The 27,646-nt window shown below is 33.7% G+C and overlaps 2 protein-coding genes across 3 annotated transcripts in view; one reads left to right on the forward strand and one right to left on the reverse strand.

Annotated features, from left to right (window-relative positions):
* Positions 1-27,646, reverse strand: part of LOC134845223 (cilia- and flagella-associated protein 43-like) — a 306,846-nt gene that overhangs the window by 102,041 nt on the left and 177,159 nt on the right. The gene's annotated exons all lie outside the window — the stretch shown is intronic.
* On the forward strand, positions 10,145-12,537 carry LOC134843785 (UDP-glucuronosyltransferase 2B33-like). The gene is made up of 2 exons (XM_063860065.1): positions 10,145-11,597; positions 11,880-12,537. Exons 1-2 carry the CDS (start codon positions 10,487-10,489, stop codon positions 12,326-12,328), a joined length of 1,560 nt encoding a protein of 519 aa, XP_063716135.1. The 5' UTR covers positions 10,145-10,486; the 3' UTR covers positions 12,329-12,537.

The following is a 27,646-nucleotide window of genomic DNA, read 5'->3' on the forward strand; positions in this document are numbered from 1 at the left end:
TTAAATCACAAGTCAACTTCACAATCGAGCAGCAGAATCTGAAAGTAACAAACAATGTGATCAAAATTGATTTTAAAAGAGGAGTTTAATTATCAGTTTTCACAGCGAATAGTAAAAAATATCCAGTTTTTCCAAATGGGCTTAATTTCATGAGAAAATTGTCAAAAGAGCTCCAATGCATACAATTTTTTCATTAAAACGTGAGGTATTTTCTGTTTTCTTGCGTTCATTGACGCTTTTTCAACTGTCTGTTGTTGGTTATGTTTCAATTTCTATTTGAAAAGAATTCAGTTCTGTCGACTGATTGTTTTTTTTTCGAATTTTGAAGGATGTGAGGAAATGTCTAAGAACGTAGAAGTTTTTTTAGCGCTTTTTTGGTAAATAATTCTCAAACAATCTGAAAAAAATCTTGAGAGATAACATATAAAAGCATCGGCAATCATTGCTGCATAAATTTAGGAAATTTGAAAATTGACTTTGAAAGTGGAACTATTGAATGTTATTTATTATATAGAAAAATCAAATACTGTCTCTAGATGCAAAGTTTACAGCAAACATTATAGAGAAATTTGTTAAAGTATTTAAGAACCCCACTTTTTGAGCGGTATTCCGTTAAATAAGAGTAATCAGCTGTAATAAAAATGAAAAAGTACTTTTCATAAAAATTACCTCATGAAGGTTATCCATAACAATAACACAATTTCACATCATACATAAAATTAGATTTACGGTTTTAAAACGACTTTTAACACCGTTATTCGTTAGTTGCTAGCTTTTAGAAAAAAAAATTAAAATATTTTCAAGCGGAAATTTGCCAATCATACAGTGTCTACATATAGAATTTAAGCGGTAAGCCTTGTCTACTCTAAATGAACGCTCCAAATTAGAAAAAAAACTGACCATGTTTTCGACCACCATGTTTTCTTCTAGTTTCATTGTGATTTCACCTTGTTCTAGTTTGTCTAATAGTTTTCAGAAATCAATATCGGGTTCTCGAAATGATGATGGGTGTGATGCTCTCTTTGTATTGCAATTTTGCGTAATTGTGGCGTTAGAGTCATCACTAAAATTTCAGTCACTTTCGTAATTTTTTAATCGTGTGTTTTGAGGGAATATGCTTTTCGTTCTAAAGTTTCATTTCTCACTGCGAGTTGTTTTTTTTTGTTTCGTTTGGGAGTCCACGTATTTCATTGCATAAGACTCTTTGATGTTGCTTGTTTCTTCCGGAGTCAAACAATTTTGAAAATTTTTGTGTGATTCGTTTCCAATCTGATTTAGTTTCTATATGTAGGACTGAAAACCTTTTTTTGAGCTGCACTGTCAAGTGTGGTTTGGATTAAAGCTGTACGTATATGTATCCAATTCTGATGGAGTGTTGTATTTATTGGTTCTGGGCCTATATTTAAAATTAAATTCGCTGTAACTGCGTTTAGGTAGTCTTCTGAATACTCAGGGTCTGTTCCTGTGATTACCATGAGTGGTTTGTTAGATGAAATGAATGATCCACGCATAAGGTATGGATTCATTGTCATTTGAAGTGATTCTGCTTTATTTGTTTTCTTTGAAAAATTTGAAAGTCGAGACTTCGCAATTTCATGTCGTTGTCGGTAAAAAGGTAATGGATTGTCATTTTGCATTTGATTGGGCTGGTAAACTTGGGTAAAAGTCACAGCTTTGGTTATTTGAAAACTTGTAAGAAAAAATCAGTTTTTATTTGTACATCTGTGTTGCTGATTTGCTCAAACTCGTTTTGAAAATCAAAACAAACTTCAAATACTAATTACGACTGGTAATTACTGTGTTTGCTAAAAGCGTAACGGCTTTGTATTTCTTCAAATTTTTCATTTTGTAGCTAATTCAATATTCAGATGTCTGAATGTTTGCGTAGCTTGAACTTCTGTCGAGATCCACAAAAATTTAGGTTTTGATTGACTTATTTTCATTTTTTTTTTTCATTTTTTTGACTTCGTATGTTTATTTTATGTTTAGGTTGTGATGCAAGTGGTGAGTAGCTCTGTTTTGCCTCTGTGTAATGAAACTTTGATTTTAATTTTTTCTCTGATTATTTTTTGGCTTCATAATTGTTGACGTTAGCTATGTTGGTTTAGTTTTCGAATTGTGTAAGCAATTCTTGCTTAAACTGCCAAATTATGCGGATGAGAAGATGCAAGTTTTTGCCAGAAGTTTGTTTTTGCCAAAAATATTTGCTAGAATTTTAATTTTTTCGTGTGTCGGACGTTTTTCTGTCGGCGTAATTTCATATTTTTTCCTAAAAGATCCGGGTTCTTTTTTGAGATTGCGACTTAAAAAAATTTTGAATGCTCACAATTAACCCACAAAGACTCTTTTTGAAAAAGTTTTAATTAAATTAAAAAATAAAAAACATTTTTTCGTTGAATTTTAAAATGTGGTCTTGAGCGTCATGATGTTTGCACCCTAGAAACAAGGAATTTGAGTTTTAAAATTTTTGCTCCAAATTCATTAGTCATTCGCCGCATCATTCGTCAATCGTAACCACCTTGCTTGACTCGAAAAGAAACCTAGTGTTCGATTCCTGTCGGCAACTGATTCTTAGCAAATTGAAATTTTTCGTCTATTTTAGACTATTAACCGTCTGCTTATTTTTGGGCTTATTACTCGCTTGAATTTTTTAGGAGTTTGTATTCTTTCGATCATTCCAAATCCTTGTTGTTCCAATTTTGACGGATTTTGTAATTGAGCCCCGAGTTTTTTGTCCCTCTAACTGAGTCCCAATTTTTGGCAGGAACTTTTTGAAGTTTTTGGACATAAACATAGTTTCTCCCTTTTGTAACGCAAATGGTGCGAAGCTCTGCTTCGCCTCTGTTTTTAAAATTTGATCCACTTTGAGCACGTATGAAAGACCTAACCTGGAAAAAATTATAATTTCCTGCCAAGTACTTTAAGAGTGCAAGGCAATCGAGGACTTCCGAGCAAGAGTAATTCAGAAACAATGTCTACAAATTTATAATTTATTTTTGGAAAATTGTGAAGGAAAAAAATTAAAGTTTTAATTTTTTTTGAAAGATTTACATGCGAAAAATAGATAAACCAGTTTTGAAAAATCCTTGCGAGCCAAAACAAAAACCTACTAGGAATTGTCCTTGAATGTCATCAACCTATTTCTTTTTCTGCAGATTTTTGGGAGACCAAATTCCAATTCATATCATGCAATGTTTATTGTTCCGACTTTCGATACGAAAGTAACGGAATATTTGTGCTCGGGGTGGGTTTTTTTTCTTCAGACAAATTTCGACTTTTTAACTAGCCATCTTTGACGGAATTTTTTTATATCATTCAAAAGATATTATTATCCTGAGCTTAAATTTGAAAAGATATTTCACCTGTGATCATGTTTCGTAAAGTTATGAGGGTTTAAACATTGCCATTTTGGCCAATTTGGGACAATTAACGCGCGATATATTTCGCGCTATTAACGCGTAGGCGGAGAGTTAATCCGTCTTAGAAATCGTTCCAAATTGATTTAACGAAGATTATTTGCCATAATTGATTTGTTACAAGTAGCGAAATCTATTCTTTTGTTTTTTATATGGCGTGTGAGGGATGATTTAAAAAAAATTAAAAATTTTTGAAAAAAAAATTTTCATTTTGTTTTATTACTTTTAATTTTTTAATGATATTACTGCTCCATAAACCTTAATGGGCAGTCGGAACATTCAGGGCTTCGCCCTGATACGAGCAGTCTTGTTTCTATTTGTATTTGGTGCCACTTTTGTTGCATCGCATTATCAATTTTTTTGCGTATGTAGCTACTTCATTTGTGACTAGTGACTACCGGTTGTTAAGCAGTGGTGGACGAGAGAGCAGGGCGTGAGACTCCAATTATCAAGATGGCAGGTTCGAAACGCATACGTAGAAAATTTGCTAATTCCAACTTATTTTTACCAACTTATAAAGCTGCTTTTTTTCGTGTTCCCGCTAGTGTTTGCGGAGCGTAGCTTGGCCTCTGTGGTGAAATTTTTTCAACTTTCTGTTAGCTATGTTTTTAACTTTCTTGATGCAGTTAGATACAGCAGCTATTTCAATACCATTAGCTATGCTCTCTTTTTTCAATTTTTGTTTTCTGATCTCTAAGAACCATGTTTCACTAGAGAAAAACTAGAAACATAGGCTGAATGGTTAACGCAAGTGAGTCTTGGCAAAAAAAAACGTGTTTGAAACTTTTAAAACTGATTTTTTTAACGTTTCATTTGAGTTTTCTCTAGTGTTTTAACCTTTGATATTTTAGAGCTCCTTTTTGCTGCTTTTTTCTTGTGTTTGCAAAGTAAGGCTTCGCCTATATGTCAATGCTATCTCCTTGGAAGCATCTTTTATTAGTATTTATTAAAAATAGTGCAAAAACGTGTGATGTTATTTTTATGAATACATTCAATTATATTCATAATTGATTTTTCTTGAATCGTACCATCTTAAACGAATCGTATTAGAAGACTCGCACCAACTACTTAATATATGAATTCACAGTTAACACTTGCATTTTGTTGACTCATTTTTAATATTGCAACACGCGTGATGTCATGTTATAAGATGAGAAAAGTAAATGTGTCCAGATTAGTTAGTTTGTGCGCCCTGCAAAAACTTTACAAAACTTAAAACTTAAATGTGGGCGCAATAGAAGAAATATAGAAATGTTTTTCCGATTATCACGTAAACTTATTTATATGTGTTACAGTTAGAGAAAATATAGTTTGCGACGTATAAATTTTCTGCATTTCTGCTGTCGCAGTTGCCCTTCCTCGGTAGGGAGTCACTTTTCAACTTGAGATTGCGACAGGACCTCGCAGATGTATCAGTTGCTCGTAAAACGTCATGCTTAACGAAAACAACATGTGGAGAAGAGCTTAGTTTTTCGTGGTTTTTTGAAATCGTTTCAGACAAGCAATCGCTTGTTTTCTAGGACGCGCTTACTTTCTTTTCTACCTAAATCGCAAAAATAAGTGCTTAACAAATTCGCATTGATGTCTTGCTTTTCAGTATTTTATTAAAGACTATTGATTAGCATATGTTTTATCCCCATGTTTAGTAGTGTTTGAAAGCACAGTTAAAAGATTTTGTGCATTCAGTTAAGATGACACAAGACTCTAATTCTGAATATCGAGATTTCGAATCTTGTTTTTAGGTGGAAACTTCAAAATGGTTTTCAAAGTTGATCAAAATGATTTACCTCAGGATAAACAACGGTATTGCAACTACGTAGCTATTGCAGATAATACTATATAGGCTCAGTCTCTTAATCTTAATATTGCGTCGTTTGACATTGACTTTGTGCAGTAAAATTTTCGAACTCATATGTGTATAGATCAAAAATTTTCGTAGAAAAATTAAAGTTTTGTTTTTGGCGCAGCGGGCGTCAACCCAAGAATCGGCGGCGTAATTGGTCCATGTTAATTTCACTTAAATACTTTGAAAACGTTGAGATTTGTGTTTCTCGACACTAGTTTTTCAAAATGATTATCATTTCAGACAAACGTATGTAAGTTTTGCAGATTATTATCGTTTTTTTTTTCTAGTGGCTTCCGTCTCCTTTCTCTCAGCTATTTTCTAGTACCATGTTTATGCTGTACTCCGTGTGGTGCGAAGTCTCTGTGCTTACTTTGTTTTTTTTTTCTGCGTTTTTAACCTCCAGTTTGATTTGTTTGCATGTCTTTGAGAAGACGAACTTGTTGTATCACTGATGCCAATGCATCCAGGAACCAGTGAAGCTATATCCCGTCACTAATGATTGCAGTTTCGGCTTAACGGTTGTCTGCCTAAATTTCGGTGGATTAATTGCCCGAAATCTCTTATTTTCTTCAATTAGTATTGGTGGTTTTTTCCTGGAAATTTTTGCCTTGGCTTGAATGTCATGATAAAACTTTCAAATTGACTAATGAGCTGTCTATTCTTTTGTTGGTTAGGAAGCTTCATTAGATATTTCGACAAGCCGAGATGCACATGCTCTTGTTTTTTCCCTAAATTTTGTAATTTTTTTGGCGGTGTGAGTTTAAGGTGTTCCTCTATTGGTCTATTTTTACCAATGCATTGGCGGCAAAATTTTTGGAGATAAAACTTCATAAAGTTGTTGCTAAGTTGTTGTATGATCTGAACTTTTATTGAGTAATTCAGGTTTTCAAAATTGTTTTAATTATTTTTTTCATACGACAAAGAAAGTTTAGTAAAGCGCATGAGCTGAACGCGACAATAGAGATAAAAGAAAAACAATTTCTTAAAAAGTGGCGATAGCGAAAACCGGTTTTAAAAAACGATGTCTATACTTTGGGAGCAAAAATGTCAGAAGTAAAATTGCATCTCGCTGATTTAAATCAGGCGCCATGTATCTCACTGTTGGCTTCTCTGGATACACATCGGAACAGAACATCGGAGCAATTTTTTTCTGAAAACTAAGTGATCTCTATACCGTCCCTTAATTAAACATATGATTGAAAAGGTAGCTCTTAACTGAACGATTTAATTACAAAAGTGAACCAAACAAGGCTTATAATTTTTTTCGATGAACTGAGCTTAATTTATGCTAAAAAATGCAAATTCTTATAGCGTTTGAATATTTTACCGAAGAAATTGGCGTAGAGATGTCGAGAAAAAACTAAGAAAGACATAACTCAGTAGCATCGATCTTCAAGTAATCTAAAAAAATACTTTTAATTCGATCAAGGGGCGGATAAGGGGGGTGGATGTGGTTTTTCTAAAGATTTTTGAAAATTTTGTCGACTTTATTCAAAATATGTTAGTCAAATTCCTTTTCCGAGCCCTTCCTAAAGCACTAAAAGAGCGCTTTTCTTTGTCACTTTTCGGAAATTTTTGTCAAAAAATGGTGTTTTTTCAACGCGCTTCCCCCTAAAATTTTTAAAATAAAGGTGCCAAAGGTTTCTTTAGAAAGTTTTAGATCCATCAGCCAAAAATAGAAATCTGTAAACAGTTACTAAAGTCGGCAGGGGGTCGAACTCCTGAGAGGGGACTTCCCCCTAAATCCGCCCCTGATTTGGTCGGTTTATTAAGTTTTAGTGCTGTGGAACATTCATAGCCTCCCTGTTTTTTTGAATTCCTCATCTGCGTCATTTCCGCATTTTCTATGGCTTTTATAATTTTGTTCGTTCCTACGCTTTTAGAGGGAAAAAGTGTTGAAAATGATTTCTTAGCGAAATAAATTACCAGCTCATTCGCATTTGTAAACTTACAAAAAACAAAAGTTTTTTTCAAGCAAATTATTCGTTCCTGATAACGTTGACAACACTTTATTTCTGTTATGTTTGGGTGAAGTTGTATTCATACGTCAATTATTAACTTCTTTGGGCGCTGTTTCACCAATTTGCTGAAAAAATTGAAGCAAAATTATTTAAAGTGAATTATTTTTTCATGTATCTTCACTGATGGCACCATACTCTTCATAGTATTCAAAGTGTTTTTTTTTTATTTTGCATTTTTTCTACCCAACTAGCGTCGCAAAATGAGCGTTAAGTTTTGAAACCTTAGGAGCATGGAAGCATGTTGTAAACAAAAAAGTAGCTGTTAAAAAGAATGTACTTAGAGTTTCAAAACAATACCACAAAAAGTCGAGAAAAGTATAAACATCAAGCTAATTTGTGAAAGATAAGTCAATCATTTAAAAAAACGAAATTCTATCAAGACAAAATTCAGCATGACTCGTAGAAACACAGCAGAGCGTTTTTTAAATTATTTAATGAACTTGCTAAAGGGAACCGTCTGCAATCAGAAATTAATAATTTGGACGCAAAGGAAGTAGAAAACTACAATATAATTTTTAGCACTGTGGACGAAAATATCTTTCAGAAAAATGACATTACTTCGAAGGACCAAGGTTATCAAAAACAATTGCAACCAATGCTTTTGGCACTCACTTTGCCTCGCGAGGTCAAGTTTATTTTAGTTAGAAGCAAACATGAACTGCATAGATTGCTAAGAGCTGAAACTTCTTTCTGAGAAAAATAAGCACATTAACTGTTCCAGTCCTAATCAAGTTAAACAAAAAAAAATTAATAAGCACAATTTTCCAGATTTCCTAAAGATAGTCAAAACACTACCCATCTACAAAGCTGGCAAAAATAATATCGCTGAAGGCAAAAAAACGCCTGTTATAGGAAAAACTGTAGAGAGGAGTTTATATAACAAGCTGACAGAACTTATTCCGAAATATCAAATGCTCAGCAATGCGCAATTTGGATTCCAAATGAAATCTCGAACAATTGGTGTAAGAGTTTCGTTAATTGAAGAAACTCGTTACCAGTGGGATTCTCACTCGAATAAACACAATGCAAATTCTTGGACAGATGCACAAAATATTTCACACTGCAAACAAAACTTTATAGTTAAAAAAATGCTTATGGGCTACGAGGACCAGTGTATGAAATTATAAAATCTGACTCGTCAAATAAAACTCAAAGTAATTGTTTAAATCGAAATAAAATTGCTACCAGGTTAGTCAAATTTGGAGTAACACAAGCATCCATATTAGTTATTCTTTTACTCGTTCTCTTCTTTAATGATAACGATTGTTAAAATGAACAGTCAAAATTAGATTTGTACGCTGACCATTCTGTATTTCTGTCTATAAATGAGCAAATAAACTACAAAAAAATGATCAAAAAAATCTGTTGGTATCATTAACTGGTTAGATGATAATCAAATAAAGTTACTTACAGACAAAACAAAAACAAGGTTCTTCTCAAAAAACAAATTCCGTAAAAAATCAGAAGAAAAAAAAGAATGTATTCAGCAGATAAATAGTTTTAGATATCTTGGCAATTATATTCATGAAAATTAGGAATTGAAAGACTTGTGAATAGAGTTCAAAAAAAGTTAAACGGATTTTTCTCGGTTATCTTAGCAACTTAGGAAGTGTTCAAAAACAGATAAATTCATGAAATTTTTCGAAATATATGTTAACCAATTGTGCAATACGGCAAGCTTGTTTGTGCTGCTACGGACAAAAGCAATTGAAGTTCATTGGAAGGTTTTATAAACCGTTTAATAAACATTTTTTATTCCAGGAAACATAATCAGTCATTTGAACTAACTAGAAATCAAAATTGACCTCATACTGTAGAGAAACTTCATGCCTATGAATAATTGAAACTGCTAATTAAGGGGTGGGAAAACTGCACTTCAGTTTTGATCAATACAAAAATTATTTACGTTAAAATTAGTAAGATTAGGACACGAAAACAGAAAACTCAAGAACTTGTTATTGATTGCCATATAAATTCAAAGTTTCCAAACTTTCCAAACTTTACCATTTTATTTTATTCTAAAGCTCAGGTTTTCACGCTTTTTTTCTACAAAACGCTAATCATACTAAGATAATTACAATTTGCATAACGATCATTTTTTGCTCGTTTCGAAAGACTGAATTTAGTTGAAATCCTAATTACATTTTTATAAAGAAGTACATACATATATACATCCATGTATTTTTTCTATTCAAGGTTTCTATTCACTTTATATACTTCAATCAACCCATTGACATCTGAAAAAGGATAAAGAATAATTGGGTTTGTAAAAATCATCATACAAATTGGATTGGAAAATTAAAATTGTTTTAAAAGTTTGAAAGATTAAAAAAAAATTAAATTGGTTATATGGTGGTTTAAAACGCTATACACCTAGAAACCGACAATTTGTGTCTAACGGTGGCTTACCAAATTGATCTGATTTTTATGAAGAGAAATGATAAAACAGATGAAATGTTAGATATGTTTTGGATACAATTTTTTGATACAAAACTGTCCAAAAGCCGCCGGCATGTTATCTGAAACATACTCCCTTGACTGAGAAGTTTTAGGCAAAATAGAGTCTTTTTGTGCAAGGAAAATTTGTAAAATCAAATTGGTCGATGTGAAATAGTTTTTGTCACTTTTTGGAAAATTCACGACCCCCTTTGCGAAAACCGTTGATCCGACTCTGAAGCAAAGTAGTTCAATTCGAAGAAAGTATTTTGGCGCACCTGGCCACGTGAGCGGGTTCGCCAAAATACAGATAACAAAACTAACAGACAGATAAATGGGTAGAAATCCTTATTTGCAGCGAGAAGATCAAGTTGAACTCATCTCACCTTTTACGAATGACGGTTCAATTAGATTCAGAATTCGTGAATGCTTAACGTCAAACAAGTTGGCTTTACCCAACTAGAGGGCATGGGTATTTACTTAATTGCTAATCAACTGACCTGACCTAATATGAGGTTCATCTAAATTTCGAGCTGCCTTTTAGAGGTGAGTTTGACTCGATTGAGTGTTAGAAACCCAAAGCATCATTAATCAATATTCGATATTTCGCGTTAATTTATTCTAATTTTACTGATGACAATTAAGATATCGATAATGCTTTTTAAGCATTTTTAGATATCTATTTGAAATTTTACAACCTCAGATATCTAAAGCACAGTCAACATTGATAACGTTTCATTTCTTTCAGGGACTGGCTAGTTTCTAAAATGCGATTTTACAGCTTTTTTAATATTCTTACTCTATTCATTATTCAATATTTTACTGGGTCTTTTAGCCTGAGAATTCTTGGAATCTGTTCATGTTTCACGGGTCATATAACGCCATATTCGGGGATTTTCAGGGCACTGTCGGCGCGGGGTCATGATGTCGAACTGCTTATGGGCTCGGATTGCTGTCAAACTAAAGTTGCTGATATGTTCAAAAATGCGACCAAGTGTTTCAGTGTCGATATTTTCAACTCATACCGGATAAAAGCCGACAGTCAACTTGGCGGTCTTCTCAATGTCAAGCAACATTTTGCCGATAACGGAACTAAAATCGCGTTTGATTTAACGCATAAATTTTTAGAGGAAAACGCAGATCGGTATGACATAATAGTGAGCGATTTCATCCAACTAGGGTCATATATAGCTGCAGAATTACATAATATCCCAGCTGTTGTGTCATATTTAGGCCCAATGGGTCTAACTCCACAGAATCGGCCAGATGAACGATCAGGACTGATTTACCTTCCCGAAACTACTTTGCCAGACGTTGTCATAAGTGCAATTGAATTCTTAGGCGAAAGTATTTTCCAATTACTTGTTTCGGATACTGTTTTTGAAATGGTCCATCAAATAAATTCTGAATTCAAAATGAATCCCAAGTTACGCAACTCTGGCATTAGCTTTCATCTTCCTTTCACTTATTATTACACATTTGCTCCAATTATTCATATGGGTCCAACAGATTTATTTTTGATCAACCCTGAATTCACAAAACAAGTGAACAATGTACACAGCGTAGGGTTTGTCCCCGATAAATCGAGTTTCAAAAAAGTTCAAGCGGATGTTCTAAACTTCATTAGTAGTTCGGAGAAACCGGTGGTGTACATGTCTTTGGGAACAGTTTTCGAAATGGAGAGATCGAAATTGGTAAAAGTACTGAGGGAACTGGATGAACAAGAACAGTTTTCTATAGTCTGGGCTGCGTCCAGTGAACACTACACACATCTGTCTACGCTGGAACTGAAGAAATCGAATGTTCTTTTGGTGACAGGAGTGGCTCAACTTTCGTTGCTGATGAGGCAACAAGTCAAAGTTTTTATCACTCATGCCGGTTAGATTCAAAAACTGTTCTATGAGATGGCTACGAAAAGGTCCCAGAAGTGTTTGTAGATTCAAAGTTGCCCAACAAAAGTCATTTGAAAGTTACATATTAGATTTTTTCCAAATTTTTGTTCTTCTAAATCAAAATTAGTTTACTCTTGTGTTAAATCTGAATTTTTGGGCTGTGAATTTTCGAGAAAACGATTTTGACAGCTTGTATGAATCTATAAATCAAGTTCAAAATGATTTTACTGTTGTGCAAATCAGCTTTCAGTTTAACTGTATTGATTAGGAGCCAACTCTCTTCAAGAGGGAATATTCTCCGAAACGCCTATGCTGGTTTTCCCTGGATTTGGTGACCAACCTGCAAATGCCCTTCAACTGGTCAAACAGAACTTGGCCTTGCCGCTAGTGGAGCTGACCTTCAAAGAAATATCACGCAAATTGGACTCTATTCTAGATTCAAACACCTATTCACACATGAAGAAGAGCCTCAAAGATTGCAAAGCATTGATGATTTCATTTGGAGGATTCGAAAAAGCCGCAGACATTGTTGAACAAGTTCACGCAGGAGTGATCAAAGTAGTTGATCCACCACCTTTAGTTGACCTGGCGGCTGACATTTACTTCAAATTGTACACGATTATGGTGATCGTTGTTTGTGGAACTTTTGTTTTCTGGGTAGCATTGGTAAGATGTTGCTGCAAACGACTGCAATCATCTAAAAGCAAGAGCGAGTAGTTTGTGCTCAGTTAGAGGTTCAACTGTTCTATGATCGAAATTAACTTTTAAAACTATTTAAAAAACCCAATTAACCCTTTATGCTTATATAACTCTCCCAAAAAATTAATAAGTCGTAACAACTGGCATTTGATTTATTTTAATTGAGTAATTTATCCGTTATAGCAAGGTTTGTTTTATGAAAACTGAAATTAGAATGTAAGAAATTTTGTAGTTTTATCGTCTCCTGCATCAATGAAAAACCTGACAAGTTTAAAGGGGTGCTGCGTCACAAAAAGGGCTTCTAATTTTTTCACAATTGCGCACTTGCAATTTAGAAAGGTGCCGCCGTCGTCTGCATTCGAGATTTTTCGAAATTTTTTCATTTTTTCTATTGTTTCTAGATTCAAAAAAAATTAGTGTTTTTTTCTAGTTTAATTTCGAGACAACAAATTTCTTTTTATTAGATTAGATTGTTTAACGTCTATTATCACTACAATTTTGGCTTCATTTGACAAAAAACCAAGCCATAACTTACCCTGACGTCTATAAAAGCCAACGATTTTAACTGAAAATAATTTAAAAAAAGAGAGAAGGGAAAAGCAGCATAATAATGCATATACACTTGTAACAATGGTATATGCTTAGCGCGATCCCAATATTGGGATGAGGAATCTGACACGGGCTCCAAATATGAGCCTACCCTACCACCATACGGGATTGTGGCCAGGGAACGAGCGCAGGAGGCCGGCCGACGGACCAGCAAAGCAGGGGGGAACAATTGAGAAAACAATAAGCGAAGCGGAAGCCGTCGCAATACAAGATTCGATCGGTCACCAAGCACCGAAAGAAAAAGCGAGGAACGAACCGAACCGGTGGATTGTCAGTTGGCCGCGACTGAAAAACAAAATAACTGCCACCTTTGTTTTAAAACAAAAAATTGCGATAATAAAACATTAGTGCTTTTTCTCAGAAGCCATTTTTTCTTAAACAAATAAGGGTGATATTACAGTAGGTGACAGGTTCAATTTGAATAGCTGGATCGCTCTTTGTTATACTTCGCACATTATTTGTAATTTGTTTCAAAAGTCAAATTTTTTGGCTAAAAATTGTAAAAACTAAATTTTTGAATAGCATTTCATCCAGCAGAGTGATGTATTTACAAAAAATATGTTAGTAGTGGCACAATTGATTGAAATGACTATTTTATGCATTACAGTTCTCAACTTTGATACTTGCATTATATTCAAAATTAACCCCTATTGTAACGAAATCATCAAAAAAATACTTGTCCGCATGCAAAAGCTTATGCTGCCGTAAAATGTTACGTATGAATGGTATCGAAACCTTACTGATACTGAAAATAACCCGCTAAAAAAATCGGCAGCTGTTATAATAACAGGAAAATTTAAACAAAAAAATGTTATACTTATATATTTTTTAAAAGTGTGATTTCAATTTTCAAGAATTTATGAACAGTATATGCAAGCTTAGAAAGCATCTTATTTATCTGCAAAATTTATGTGAGATCATTGTGATAGATTTCCATAAGTTTCCATTTGTGAGACCCAGTAGAAAGAAAAGTTTTCTGTTTAATGGTCGTTTTGTTATTTTACTTTACTTTTTCATAAGCAGTTACAAAAAATCTTGAGCCAATTACAATGGTTTTTTTGTTGTGCATGTTTGGGTTTTGAGAGACCATTTTTTAATTGAGAGACCATTGAGAGACCAAAACCTTTAATGTGAAATAACTGAAAACCTGTAATAATGTCAAAAACTAAGGTGATAATATAAAGTTTACAATGCGATAATAGTTCGAAAGCACTCGTTTTTCAACTACTTGATCTGGAAGAAACTAGCGCATAATTTGAAACCGTTTGTCTCAATATAGTGTTTGCGATTTAAAAAATCGGGCATCAAGTTCCAGACAATTAAGAGAATTGATTACCGTGGAACTCTTTATTCAGGCAAAAAGCACTAGCGCGGTTACAAAAAATCTTGAGCCAATTACAATGGTTTTTTGTTGTGCTTGTTTGGGTTTGGAAGACCATTTTTTAATTGAGAGACCATTGAGAGACCAAAACCTTAAATGTGAAGTAACTGAAAATATGTAATAATGTCAAAAACTAAGGTGATAATATAAAGTTTACAATGCGATAATAGTTCGAAAGCACTCATTTTTCAACTACTTGATCTGGAAGAAACTAGCGCATAATTTGAAACCGTTTGTCTCAATATAGTGTTTGCGATTTAAAAAATCGGGCTTCAAGTTCCAGACAATTAAGAGAATTGATTACCGTGGAGCTCTTTATTCAGGCAAAAAGCACTAGCGTGGTTAAAATTTGGAAAATTTCGTTATTGGATCAATACTTTTCTAAATCATAGGCAACATACCACGTCCTTCGTAGGCGACATTCATCTTTGGTAGGCAACATACCAAGTCTTTTTGAGAACCAACTGCTTTTTTTTGTATATATAAGATCAGCTTTTGAATATTAAAATTGGAATGGAATATTTTTTCTTCGAAAAACTAAAAATTCAACAGTTTGGCAGCAATAGTCTGATCGTAAAGTCACAAACTTGGAATGGTAATGATATTAGTGCAAATTTTAGTGCATTGCATAAAACTTTGCATGAAGCTACATGCGTTAGTTTCGATCGCAGTTTCCAGAGCAGCTATGGACAATTTTTATTAAAAGCGTTGGCCAAAAAACACAATAACTGCCACTTTTGTTTTAAGCAACCTTAGAAACTCAACTCGTAATATCCCAAACCTGTTTTGCACTCAAAAAATGGTTTTGAGCAGCATCTTATTTGTCTGCAAAATCTATGTGAGATCATTGTGATAGAATTCCATAAGTTTCCATTTGTGAGACTCAGTAGAAAGAAAAGTTATCTGGTTAAAAGTCGCTTCGCTAATTTAATATACTTTTTCATATGCAGTTACAAAAAATCTTGAGCCAATTACAATGGTTTTTTTGTTGTGCATGTTTGGGTTTTGAGATACCATTTTTTAATTGAGAGACCATTGAGAGACCAAAACCTTTAATGTGAAATAACTGAAAATATGTAATAATGTCAAAAACTGAGGTGATAATATAAAGTTTACAATGCGATAAGCACTCATTTTTCAACTACTTGATCTGGAAGAAACTAGCGCATAGTTTGAAGCCGTTTGTCTCAATATAGTGTTTGCGATTTAAAAAATCGGGCTTCAAGTTTCAGACAATTAAGAGAATTGATTACCGTGGAGCTCTTTATTAAGGCAAAAAGCACTAGCGCGGTTAAAATTTAGAAAATTTCGTTATTGGATCAATACTTTTCTAAATCATAGGCAATTGATAAGGTAGATGCTAATGCATATTTTGAAACTTTCTTCTCATTTTTTTCGGAGGTTAAAAAATCAGGCATTAGTTTCAATGAAATCAAGAGAATTGCTTAACGTGGCGCTGCTTTTTCAGAGTAGGTTCACTAACGCGCTTAAAACTTTAAATTGCTTTCGTTGTTCGATCAAAATTTCCCCAATCATAAGCAACGTACAACGTCCGCCGTCATTTGGAAACATTCAACTTTGGTAGGCAACATACTACGTCTTTATGAGAAATAACCATTTTTTAAACGTTTAAATTTTTGTTTTAAAATTTAAGGAGCATGATTTTTTATATTGTTCATGTGAAATAAGTTTCTGAAAACCTCAATTTGAACCAGAAAACACGTAAAGAAATTGAAAAATATTCAAAAACCTTTCACCAAATGACACAAGTTTGGAACTTTCTATTTGTTTGATCCAGTACAGAAACAGATTTTTAGTTGATATCATCGTTTTTGCAATTTTAAATTACTTTTTTATATACCGTATTGAAAACTCTTGCGCCAAAAAGATTGTTGTTTTTCGTTAAGCTTGTTGTTTTGATTTTTGAAGAAGGTATGGGAATGTTTACGCCCACGGGGCTTGTTTTTCTACAGACAAATTTTGTCAAGGCAAAGATCTAACTTTTTAACTAGCAACTTTCAGCACTGTTTTAATATCATTCAAAAGGTATTGTTTTGCTGAGCTCAATCTTAAAAAGATATTCCACCTGTGTTTTTGTGGACAATTATCGCGCGAGACTTACTATGTCTTAAGAAACGTTCAAATTGAATTGATGCATGTCATTTGGTGTATTTAATATTTGCTAGTTGCAAAAGATATAACTTTGTACTCAACATAGCGTCGTACTCAACTTTGTACTCAACATAGTTTAAAACAAATCATTTTTTCTGCGTTTTTTTTCTGAACATTTTATTCATTTTTTTTAAAGCGTGAATACTACTCCATCGACCTCAAATGACAGTCGGACGTTTCAGGGCTTCACCCTTATTCGAGAAGTCTTGTTTGGGTTTTGGGACACCATTTTTACTACTTACAATTATTTTAAATCAGTGGAAATAATTTATGAGGTCAAAACTAAGATGATAAGGTTACATTTATAATGTGATGCTAGCCAAAAAGCACTCTTTTTCAACTAGTACATATGGTGGAAAAAAGCATTATTTGAAAAAATTCGTCTCAATATCGGTTCTGAGGTTAAAAAATTAGGGTGTCAATACAATAAAATCAAGAGAACTGTTAACGTGGCGCTGTTTTTGCAAAAGAAAGTGCACTAATGCGATCAAAACCAGGCAACAGTAGTTTGATGCAGCTTCAAGCAGAAGAATTGATCAATCAGGGAAAATCATATCACTTCAACCAAAGTGTGCAGCAGTCCTTCAAAAACTGTACCCTTTGATCTGATTGTGAAAGATAATTATTCGGCTCATTCTCAACTCACGCGATCGAAACAATGCACAAGTAGTTTGAAGTAAATGAATGCACAACCTGATATAAAAACACTTTGAAAAATTCAGGGTATATTATAAACCACGTTTGTTTGATTCATTTTCAGCCAAAATTCAATCAATAGTTGCTTTTCAATTAAGTTTGATTAAAGCATGTTTTTACCTGCCACAATACTTTGAAAAAAAATAATTAAACAGCAAATTTCAATTTTTTTTAATTGTTAGTTTTTTTTATCGAGGCTGCCGCAGTGCTCTTTTTATGTATCACTTTCCATGATTTCCTTAAGAAGCCTGAGCCAAAAAATGATGAATCAGTTTAACTAAAAACAGAAAAACAGAACAAAATCTTATATAACCTTTGTTGAATATGGTAATCCAACTGATTTATATAAGTAATAATTAGGAAAAAAGCTTCATAAACTCCAACAAATTGTTCTCATAACTAAAAATGACTAATTTTACTCGCTATTATTCGAAACTTTATTCTCCGCGTTTTTGAACTTTTCAAAAAGGCACAGGCTTTTGATCTAAGATTTCAAAGTTGACACAAATAGCTCAAACTTCTATGCATTAAACTCGGAAACTTCCAAAAATTTCTTGTCTGAAATTTTTTTTTTCAATTACTTAAAAAAAATTGATTGCAAACTTGTTAGTTAGCCCCGTTTTTGGCCATGCTTTCAAAAGTATCATTATGAAAAGTATCCCAAAATGTTGTTAATCAAATTTAGATTTTTGTCTTTCATTTTTAGAATCGCAACGTTTTTTGTTAATCTAAATTTTTCGCTGATTTCGAATGTTGTTTTTAATAGTTAAGCCTTTTTTTTACACTAATTTTTTGGCCAGTTGAAAGAAATGGATCTTAAAAAGAGCCAAGAGATTGACTAGTGGACGAAAAATGGCGCAATTGGACTTAGGTTTTGGTTGTCTAAAATACTTATTTTCAAAAACCATTTCAGTAAAAAAAATGACTTTTGAATTTCAATTTTAACAGAACATTTTAGATCGACCGACAGCGAATGATATATAAAACGTACAGCAGATGATGAAAATTGGAAGTCTTAAGCTCGGATTGAATTGGAACTTGAAACTAAAAGCTGGCTAATTTATAGGGGCAGCTCAGATAAATTCAAATGGTCTTTGTGCATAATGGTCTTTGAAAAAAAGGAATTAAAAATGGGAGTAAAATCCTGAGTTTGCGTTGATTTTTATTCAATTTTGTTGTAACTTTTCCAAAGTTTTGACTCTCTCGGAGGCTCAGCAATGTGTGACTGTTGCACTGTGGGCGTGACCTTGAGCGCGATGGGCGTTGGCTTCTGTGGGTTCGCTCTTTTCTTCACCCTCATAGCTTTTATCCAAGTGGGAACCCTCACACTCTATTCTGACGGCGCATTTGGAATGGATGGTGAGTGTCCACTTGGTGCTTGGTAAATAAGACGGCTGGACATTAAAACGACAAGACATCAAGACGACATGAGATTACACGGGTTGAGGTGTTCGACTCATGTTTCGACCGAAATTGGTCGAACACACAGATATTGTTCGACCCAAAATCTGCGGTAGAAAATAGTGAGTTAATGTGTATGGTAGTTAACTCATAGAGTAATTTCGGATAGGGTACACCGTCTGCTCGTCACGCTATCCTATTTTCGGCCGGATAGATTCGTGCAACTTCTTAGTCTAATACCGATCCTAGTCTTACTCTTATATCTACTAGTCTCAGGGTGTTTAACTAGTCTCTGCTAGGCTCAATAGATCTAGAGTATACTGGCTTATTGCGACTGCTGAAGTTCTCTTGGAGAGGCAACTAATTTCTATTTTAAATTCAAATCTCTCTGGTGCTGAAATTACAAGTAATTTCAGCACTTACAAAGAAGTGGGTTGTTAGTCGGATGGATTATGATTGGTTAATATTAAATAATTTACAGTGGTAAAATATCTAAATTATCCAATGATAAAATGTAGTTTAAATAAGGTTCCACCCATCCGGGTTTTACAGTGTTTTTTAGAATTATCTTTCTGCAATTTGAAGGATGGATGATCAACGTTTGTATTCAATGAACATCATTTTCTTGTCCGGTTCCTCTTGGTTAAAGAAGTTTCAGGACGCTGGAATTATGGACAGGAACTTATTATGTCGTCATTTGACAATGACTGTGATCCCCAATGAAATCAATTTGATTTCAAGATGGTTTGCTATGACGGGTTTTTCTGTATTATGTAGAGAACTTGTTTTGTGTGCAACCTCGTCTAGGAATGGCGTGAAGATCGTGTGTGGAAGGGATGCCTTGTAACTCGGATCTGTACGTATACTTGAACATCGAGGTGGTCATTGGTCTAGTTCAATGAAGTCCTTTTCTGCGAAGTCAAGTCGTACTCTAAATCCTTTGAGTCGTGATTGTGGACGGCATGTCGGTTGTGTTTAGCCATTCTTTGTGCGAGTGTGATGGGATCATCTAGTCTTTGGATGTTCGTCTTTGTTGTTTTGTATGATCTATATACTGCAAAGTATAATTTACTTTTTATAAAATTTTGTTAGTTCAGTTTTTTAATCATGAAATTAGTTAGTTGTTTTCACAAAAGCGTTTTGTTTTGGTTCGGTTATTTTGGAGAGTTACTCAACCTTGAGTACCTCTTATTAAAAATAGAAGTGTGGTCACAAAGCGTGGATGTAGCGCGGTGGGTTAGACCGGCTATAGAGCATGCTCAGGACGTCCTCTCTGGTGGGTTAGGCCAGGAGTGGGAGTATGATTGCATGCTGTTTCTTTGAGAGGTCCTGTTTTGTGATGACGTTTTATGTTGGATTTATGTTGGTCTTTCTTATGTTACTTTGGTTGCGTCCTTTTTTCAAAAATCAAATTGTTTTTGGTATGGGTTTGTCTTGCGATTTTTTTGTGTTTTATTATTTCTTTCTTAGACTTTATAATAGTCTTCAAAAGAATAAATTAGCCAGTTTTAAACTGGGTTAATCCGGTTTGGGTACCGTTAGTTTTCTATTTTTAGTCATGCTGTTATTTTATAATTTGTGGTGTTTAGTAAGCTGCGTTGGTTAGTTTGGTTTAGTATATAATTCCTTTCCAACCGGGTTAAAGGAAAGTTGGAAACTTGTTATCGTTTGATAGAGTTGTTGAGTGTGAAAACTTGAAACTTAAATTTTTAAACAATTCTTCGTGGGCGAGCTGTGCGAGTATGGATAGAATTCTTGTGCGATTGATTTAAAATATTGAAAAGGTTAGTACTGCTTGCTCATTTTATCAATTTATTGCATAGAATTTGAATTTTACTGCGTTTTGGGGGAATTTTGAAGTTATAGATTTTCATCGTATTTAATTTTACTGCTTCACGGGGAAATAATTTATAAATGAAATTACTACATTTGGTATGAATTTTACTACATTATTTAGTGCAAGATTTTAATGAATTTTTACATAATTTAACAAGTTGTATTTTTTTTTTCTGTTTTGTAGATGATCGTGGTGTGAAGACTAGAAATATAAATCAAACATTGATAAAAAATGATTAGTACTAATTGAAATTTATTAGTTAAGACTATTTTAAATTATACTTACCTTAATCTTCTGGGAAAAAGCCGTGGGGGAAGATGTCGTGTATCATATCTGATGTTGTTAGTAATTTTGCTAGTATGCGTATGATGTTTTTAGTTTGTAGCAGTGGCCAAAGCAATTGAAGTGCTTTAATGGTTTTTAGTTCTTCGGTGCATACTGCAAACTCGTAAGGTGTGTTTTGAATGAGGTTATATATTTTATGATTATATTTAGTATTGTGAATGAATTCTAAAATGAGTATTTCAATAGGCTGGATGAATTCATGCGGGATAAGGAAGGGTCTGGATTCTTCTGCATTGAGGGTCTTCGTAATGGGACAAAATATATACATTTGGGTAACTGGGTCATAGTTGCGGAGGATGCCGTGAAGGTTAGTATCTTTTATACAGTATGTAAAATTAAGGAAAAATGGTGACGCGTACTTTGAGTTAAGGAACTGAAAACGATGATGAGGTTGTCTTGATGGGGTGTACAAATCAAAATGATTTCGTATAAAACGATAGTATGTATATGTGTGGTGTGTTTAGTGCGTAACATAATATCATGGGAACAGTGCAAATCGAGTTCATGTGGTGAAAGAAAGTGAAAGGTTAGTGAAAATAACTGAAACTTGTCGTGGAAACTTTCGTAAGCTTGAATATCGGCTAGTGATTCTGAAATGATGTGATCAAACTTTCTATCAAAAATATTAAGTGTGAATACGTATGATGTTTTGATGAAAATTTTTTCTGTTAGTTGCGGGTTAGCGAAGCGGTCTTCATCTAAAAATTGGTCTTGATTAGGTCGGATGATATTATGATCTTAGTATTCTATTGCATACTCGTTAGCTCGGGGTGCAGTGAGTGTTTTTAGTAATTTTTTATATCCTACGTTAGTAAATTGTCGAGATGTTAGTGTTGTGGTGAGTTTATATAACATGTCTTTGTTTCTCTCTATGTCGCCATGAGTATTAGTTAGTGGTCGGCAAAGGGGGTTAGTAAAATGATAATAAGCTGTCCAATGAAGTGTTGGCATTAAAACATGTTCGTATACAAAACTACGTGTGTCATTAGTATCGTTAGGTGTGTTTAACGTATATTGTGGAAATGAGGGTAAGGTGATTGCAAGAAAATTTTTTGTGTTAGTGTGTTGCGGGTGATTAATATATTCGCAGGCTGTTCCGGGTTTGGTCGGGAATGGGTGATTTGGGAATTTTCTTTTAAACGTGCGATAAGCACGGTGAGTGCTACTAGGTGTATCGGTGGATGTGGATGATTGTGTGAATGATGCTGTGTAAGCTGAGGAGGGTGTAGAAGTAGGTGGGTTTGAGGATTCTATTGTGGATGATAGTTGATGTATTGTGAGGGTGTTAGGGTGTATTAATTGTAGCTGTAAGGTAATAAAATTATCGAGTTCCTGGGAAATTTGGGGGTTATCTGGAGAATTATTATATGATCTGTCGGAATGAAGTGGAGAATAGGTTGGGGTTACTTGGGAAGCATAGGAAGGAGTGGAAACGGATGGGAGTGAATGATTTGATGGAATTGTTTGAAAAGGGGGTTTTGAAAAAACTGAGGAGTTGGTCTGATTATCATTTGATGGAGATGGTTCGGAGTCTGCAAATTCGTCAGGGGTTTCTACATTAGGGTTATTTAATTGTGAGATAGTGTATAAAACTGAAATATCTGAGTTAGTATCAGAACTCGTGCTTGATGATATATTAATAATCGGAAAATTGGGTGGTGGGAAAGCAAAAAGTGGTATTATTGAAATTGGAGTTTGGAAGTTGGCCGGGTAAGAATTTGAGCGATGGAAGGATCCAAGTTATCGGCTCATCGTGGGCTAAAAAAATGATTATTTTGAGACTGAAAAGTGGTGGTGTGAGGTTGTTCTATAATTTGTTCGTATGTAATATCATTTTGTGAATGATGTGGTATTATGTGTTGGATGTGATTTTGTGTTCTATTTGGTCCAAAATTTGGATTATGTGTAATTGCCAAGTTTCGAAAATTACGGGGAACTAATGATAATGGATGGTTTTGTGGTAGGGTTGGTATCTGTGGTGCTGTAGGTGTTGTATCTACATTATTATGTTCTTCATTGTATGTGTTTGGTCTCGTGGATATTTTTGTATTATATTTTTTTATTTGTGCATCTAAAAGTCTTTTGTTTATTGATGATGAAAAAATTCCAAAAATCCCTGCAAATAGTATACGTGCTACACTTGCTTGTCTGTTTACTTGTGTATGTATAGCGCATGTGTTATAGATTCCTTTTAACAGTAAGAAAAGAAATCCTATAAAGTTAAACATTGCGTATAAGATAGTTAATTTTTCTAAGATGTAATAGGGCCATCCTAGAAAAGCTAGAAATTTGTCAGCTATAAATATTTATAGGTGAAATATCTTGTGGTCTGTATTTTTCACCGTTTAAATATATGTAGTCTTTAATATCTTTAAAATATCCGCTGTAGTCTTGTGTATAAATATCTGCAAATCCTGCGGTTTCTGCAAGTTTTCTCAAATTCTGGTCAATTGATTGTCTTTGTCTTGTGTCCATTTGTGTTAATAGTTCCTGAAATTGTTGTGTTCTAATGTGATGCTGAATGTCTGATTTAGAATATATTCCAATTGATTGTAAATCAATATTTGGGTTACGAGCAATGGCTCTGATGCTTTCGGGTGAAAACTTTTTGAGTGATTGCGTTAATGTAGGGTATGGTGTAAGGAGGTAGTATTTATCTTCATTGGGATTTAATTGTACTACATTGTGGCTATTTTCTGATCCACATGGGACTGCGGTATCCCAAAAATATGTTCGTCTTGAAAGTGTGTCTAGAAAATGTACTTTATTTTTATAGAAAATAGGGATTCTTTTATAACAACGTTTATCTTCGAAATCATATAATGGTGATACTTTTTTGGTGCAGAATTGAAACGATAAAATATTTCCTTCGTAGTCTAGAAAATTTGATCTGTTTCCTGACAGTAAGTATCCTGCGTAGGGTATTTTGAGTACTGCTAATGCGAGTGATTGTAAATTTTGTGTTCTTTCTAATTCGCATAGTTGATGAAGTGTTTCTAATTCGGAGAGTGACATTTCTTGAAAAATTTGACTAATTCTGTAGTCTAAACTCATATCTAAGTATATATCATAATGAATATTACCAAAATAGGTGCTATTCATTTGTGATAATTCTTGTAAACGTGTACTTCTACTGTCACGTGGTTTTAGTTTTCCACCAGGTTGACCTGTGCTTTTTTGAAAGTTAACTGGTATGTATGATGTTCCATCGTTTCTAGGGTGACTTGTGGCATAAGGGTCAAAATTTTTTTTTCCAGTGGTCATGTCGAAACCTTTTTCGTATTCAACAAGTATTTCAGAGTATTGTGTTTTATAAAGTGGATTTCTGTATTTACATGCAAATTCTGTTTCTTGATAGATTTGAAAACGTGTTAATTTATTTTCTATATCACGAATATTTCTAAAATCATTACTTTGTTTGCGTGATGGGTTTACGTGTTCATATGGGATTGATTCTATAAAATATTTTTCATGAAATTTTATCATTCGGGCGTGTACTTTTGCTACTTGAAATGTTGTGCATGTATCTTCGGGAAATCAAACAATTGTTGCTTGGGTCCTTGTTGTAGGGTCACAATAACCTTGATCATTTTTGCAAGGTAATCTAATTCCTTGATAGATCATTAGGTTATCAGATAAATCTCGTGTGAGTTGTATTTTTTCGAGTTGTATTTTCCAATCGAAAAACATTATTTGTTGATATCCTTTATTTTTTGTGTCTGCTTTGCAGTTTGAGGGGTCATTGGTTCCAATGTGTGGTATACAATGATTATCGGGTATGTCATAAGTTAATCTTCCATGTGCGCCGTTGTATGGATTTTTTTCGTCTAATCTTATATGTCCTTGATATCGTTCGAGTTCTGCTTGATGTACAGAATCGGCAAAGACTTGAAAATTTACTAACTTTCTGTCTGTGTTTTTATTTCTTGTTAGGTTTAGTCTGAGTAATTTGTTTTTACAATCATCGGGTTTTAGATGTAAAAGTCGTTCTATGTTACTTTGGTAAAACGATTAGTGGTCAAGTCGGTTTTTATTTCCGTTTGAAACTTGTGAGCAATGTACTTTCTTTTCGGAAAATGTTGCTGTAAATTTATATCCTATGACTGTTGTTGCTCGGGCTTTTGATTATTATGTTGCTATTACATTTGTAGTTTCGATAGCTTGTGGTTCTGTTTCGCATTGTGATACTTGATTTATTGCATATTTATGTAGTGTTTTTTGTTCGTTTTCCTCACAATCGTAGTGTGTTACTAATAGATCTTGGGGTCCTGTTCGAGGAGAAGGATTTGTGTTTTGGTCGGAAAATATTAGAAAAAAGATGTGTTGAAACGTTAATATTTTTAGAATATACACGTGTATGATAATCCTGAGTATGGGTTATAAAATGTGATGTAACCAATTGTGTTTTTGGTATATCTGTCGTATTTATATATTACTTCAGTTTTTATAAACGGTGGTGGTAGCGATTGAGCTGTTATATTTTGTGGATTTAATGGGTAGGGATGTTGAACAATATTATTAAGTTTGATCGTGATTTCGAATTTTAATTGGAGACTATTTTGTTGAAGTATTTGAATATTGTGGTCACGAATATCTTCGTGAATATCTTGTCTATATTGTAGTCTATTGATTGCCCAACTGTGGAGTCGGTTACTTTCCTGATGTTGTCCAAATAATGGGGGAGGTGCTACGAATATGTTCCAATCTAACCGTAGAAATATCTATTGGGTCGTTTACTAAGTTTGCTTCACCTTGTGTATTGACTGCGTTGTCCAATATGATAGTCGTGCGTTGGGATTGGGGGGTTAAAGGGATTTTCACGTATTTGCTCAGATGTTGGTGTTGAACCTAAGTAATCTGAGGGTATACTTGAGGTGCTACTTTTGGAAAGGAGTGGGGTAGTTTCTGGTAACGTATCATTTGGGTTTTCTGAAGTAGTTGGTGTTGGTGAATTAGGTATATCAAATTGAACTCTAGGGGTTTGAAAACTTCTGTTTCGTCGTGGATGTATAATTTGTCTATTTATTTCAACTATATTTTGGTTTTGACTAATGTTCCTTATTCTGCTTAATTCTTGTGGTAATGTGGGGTACAAATTATATGTTGGTTCATTTAGCGGTGCCTGTCGCTGAACTGGTTCTAATGGTTCGGATAAGCGAGCGTGTCGTTCTTCAAAAGTGTTTGGATTATCTTGGAAAGAAATTCGTGTAAATGTTTTGGGGTTTTGGGTAGTTGTGGGTTTTGCTGGATTTTCTTGGGATGATGTCGGTGAAGTCTGATTTTGGTTAATGTTGGTTAGCAATTTTTGAAAGTGTTCTATTGATTTTTTCTAATGGGAACATTTATGTTTATTGTAGTTTTCTTCAATGAAAAGAATTAAAAAGATTGTTGCTTAGGCGAATGTGACTATTGCCTTTTTTACACATTTGCACATTGTCAGTATGAGGGATGATAAAAATATGATGAAAATTACAAATAGTAAAAAATTATCTGTTCTACTAAAAATTATTCCTATCACTTAAATAGACTTTGGATTATCATACCTGTGAATATGATCAATGATTCGGGAAAGTTGGAGATATATTTCAAATAGGGAGTAGAAAACTTAAAAAATGTTGCAAAAAGTTATTAATATGATTATAAAAGCTTCAAAAGTATCAAATAGAAATATGAATAAAAGTTTGAATAGTATGAAAAAGTTTACGGAAAGAGTAAAAATTGTACTTTCAAAGATTTTGACTGATCGAGAGAAGATCATTTAAGAAATGCTTTCTTTGTCGAATATTTTTTGTTGTTTGAGGCGAGATTCAAGTGTGGTCGGGTTATTTATTGATTTTTTGACAAGTGGGTTGAGTTTTGTGAAAAATTGTTGGGGGCTAATTTTACGGTGTTCGGGAGGTCCTCTTTGCTTTAATTTTATTTGTCGGGTGATCTGGGGTATTTTTTGAATTATTTGTACTTTAGGCTAAATGATTATGGTCTTTTTTTACTTTCGGCTAATTTGTTATTTTTGGTTGGAGGGTTTTTGAGGTCTGAGTTGGGAAAATATTGTTGATCTTTGCGTTATTAGATAGGGGAGGGTTGTAATATTATGGTGGTGTTTATTTTAGTTGTCAAGTTTTAGCGAGTTGCTTATTTTTGACCTGGAGGTTGTAAAGTAATAGTTATAGATATGCCTGGAGTTTAATGTCTTTCGGCTAATAGGTTGTTGTTAGAGATATTGAAGGTGACGGATTTAAGTGAATCCTATTGGCTGAATATGAACTAGAATTTTTGTGTGTTTGTTAGCATGTTATTTTGAAAAATGAAAGTTCAAAACGATCCAGAGGTGCAAAGATTATTTATTTTAAAATTAAAGTTGTTTTTGAAATTCAACTTTCTTTAATATTTTAGATTGTGGGATGAATGTTTTATAATTTTACGTGGTTGATTTCTGAGTCGTGATGATTCTCTATATTTTGATTTTTCTACTTGTTCTTGTGGTAGAATTTTTTTTATCATTTTCCTATTTTTTTTCCTTTTGAGGTATTTTTGGATCTGGCGTTTTTGTATTGTTTTGAGATATGGTTTGTTTTTGAATTTGATCTTTATGATGAACGTTGTGTTGTTCATCTTTTTGTTTTTCTGTATGATTTTGAATAATTTTCAAACCTGTGAAAGAATATAATTGAGTTAGTTCGCGTAGCGCATATTCTTTCGGGTACTAGGGCAATAGGTTGTTACGATGTTGAACAATTTCTTTTTTGGTTGAATCTGTGAGTTTGTACGTTACGTCAGTAGGTTTGGCAATGATTTGGTATGGTCCTTTTTGAAGGGGTTGTAATTTTTTAGATATTCCTTTTCGTGTAATAAAGTTAGGTTTTAAAACAAATGTTCCAATTTTTAAATCTGTGGC

Source organism: Symsagittifera roscoffensis, chromosome 4 (assembly GCF_963678635.1).
Source record: "Symsagittifera roscoffensis chromosome 4, txSymRosc1.1, whole genome shotgun sequence".
NCBI lineage: Eukaryota > Metazoa > Xenacoelomorpha > Acoela > Convolutidae > Symsagittifera > Symsagittifera roscoffensis.

Excerpts from the sequence above, each read along its gene's own strand:
- LOC134843785 (XM_063860065.1), top strand. The coding sequence starts at position 10,487 with ATGCGATTTTACAGCTTTTTTAATATTCTTACTCTATTCATTATTCAA. Across the intron at positions 11,598-11,879 it reads AGTTTTTATCACTCATGCCG|GAGCCAACTCTCTTCAAGAG; the intron begins GTTAGATTCAAA and ends TGTATTGATTAG.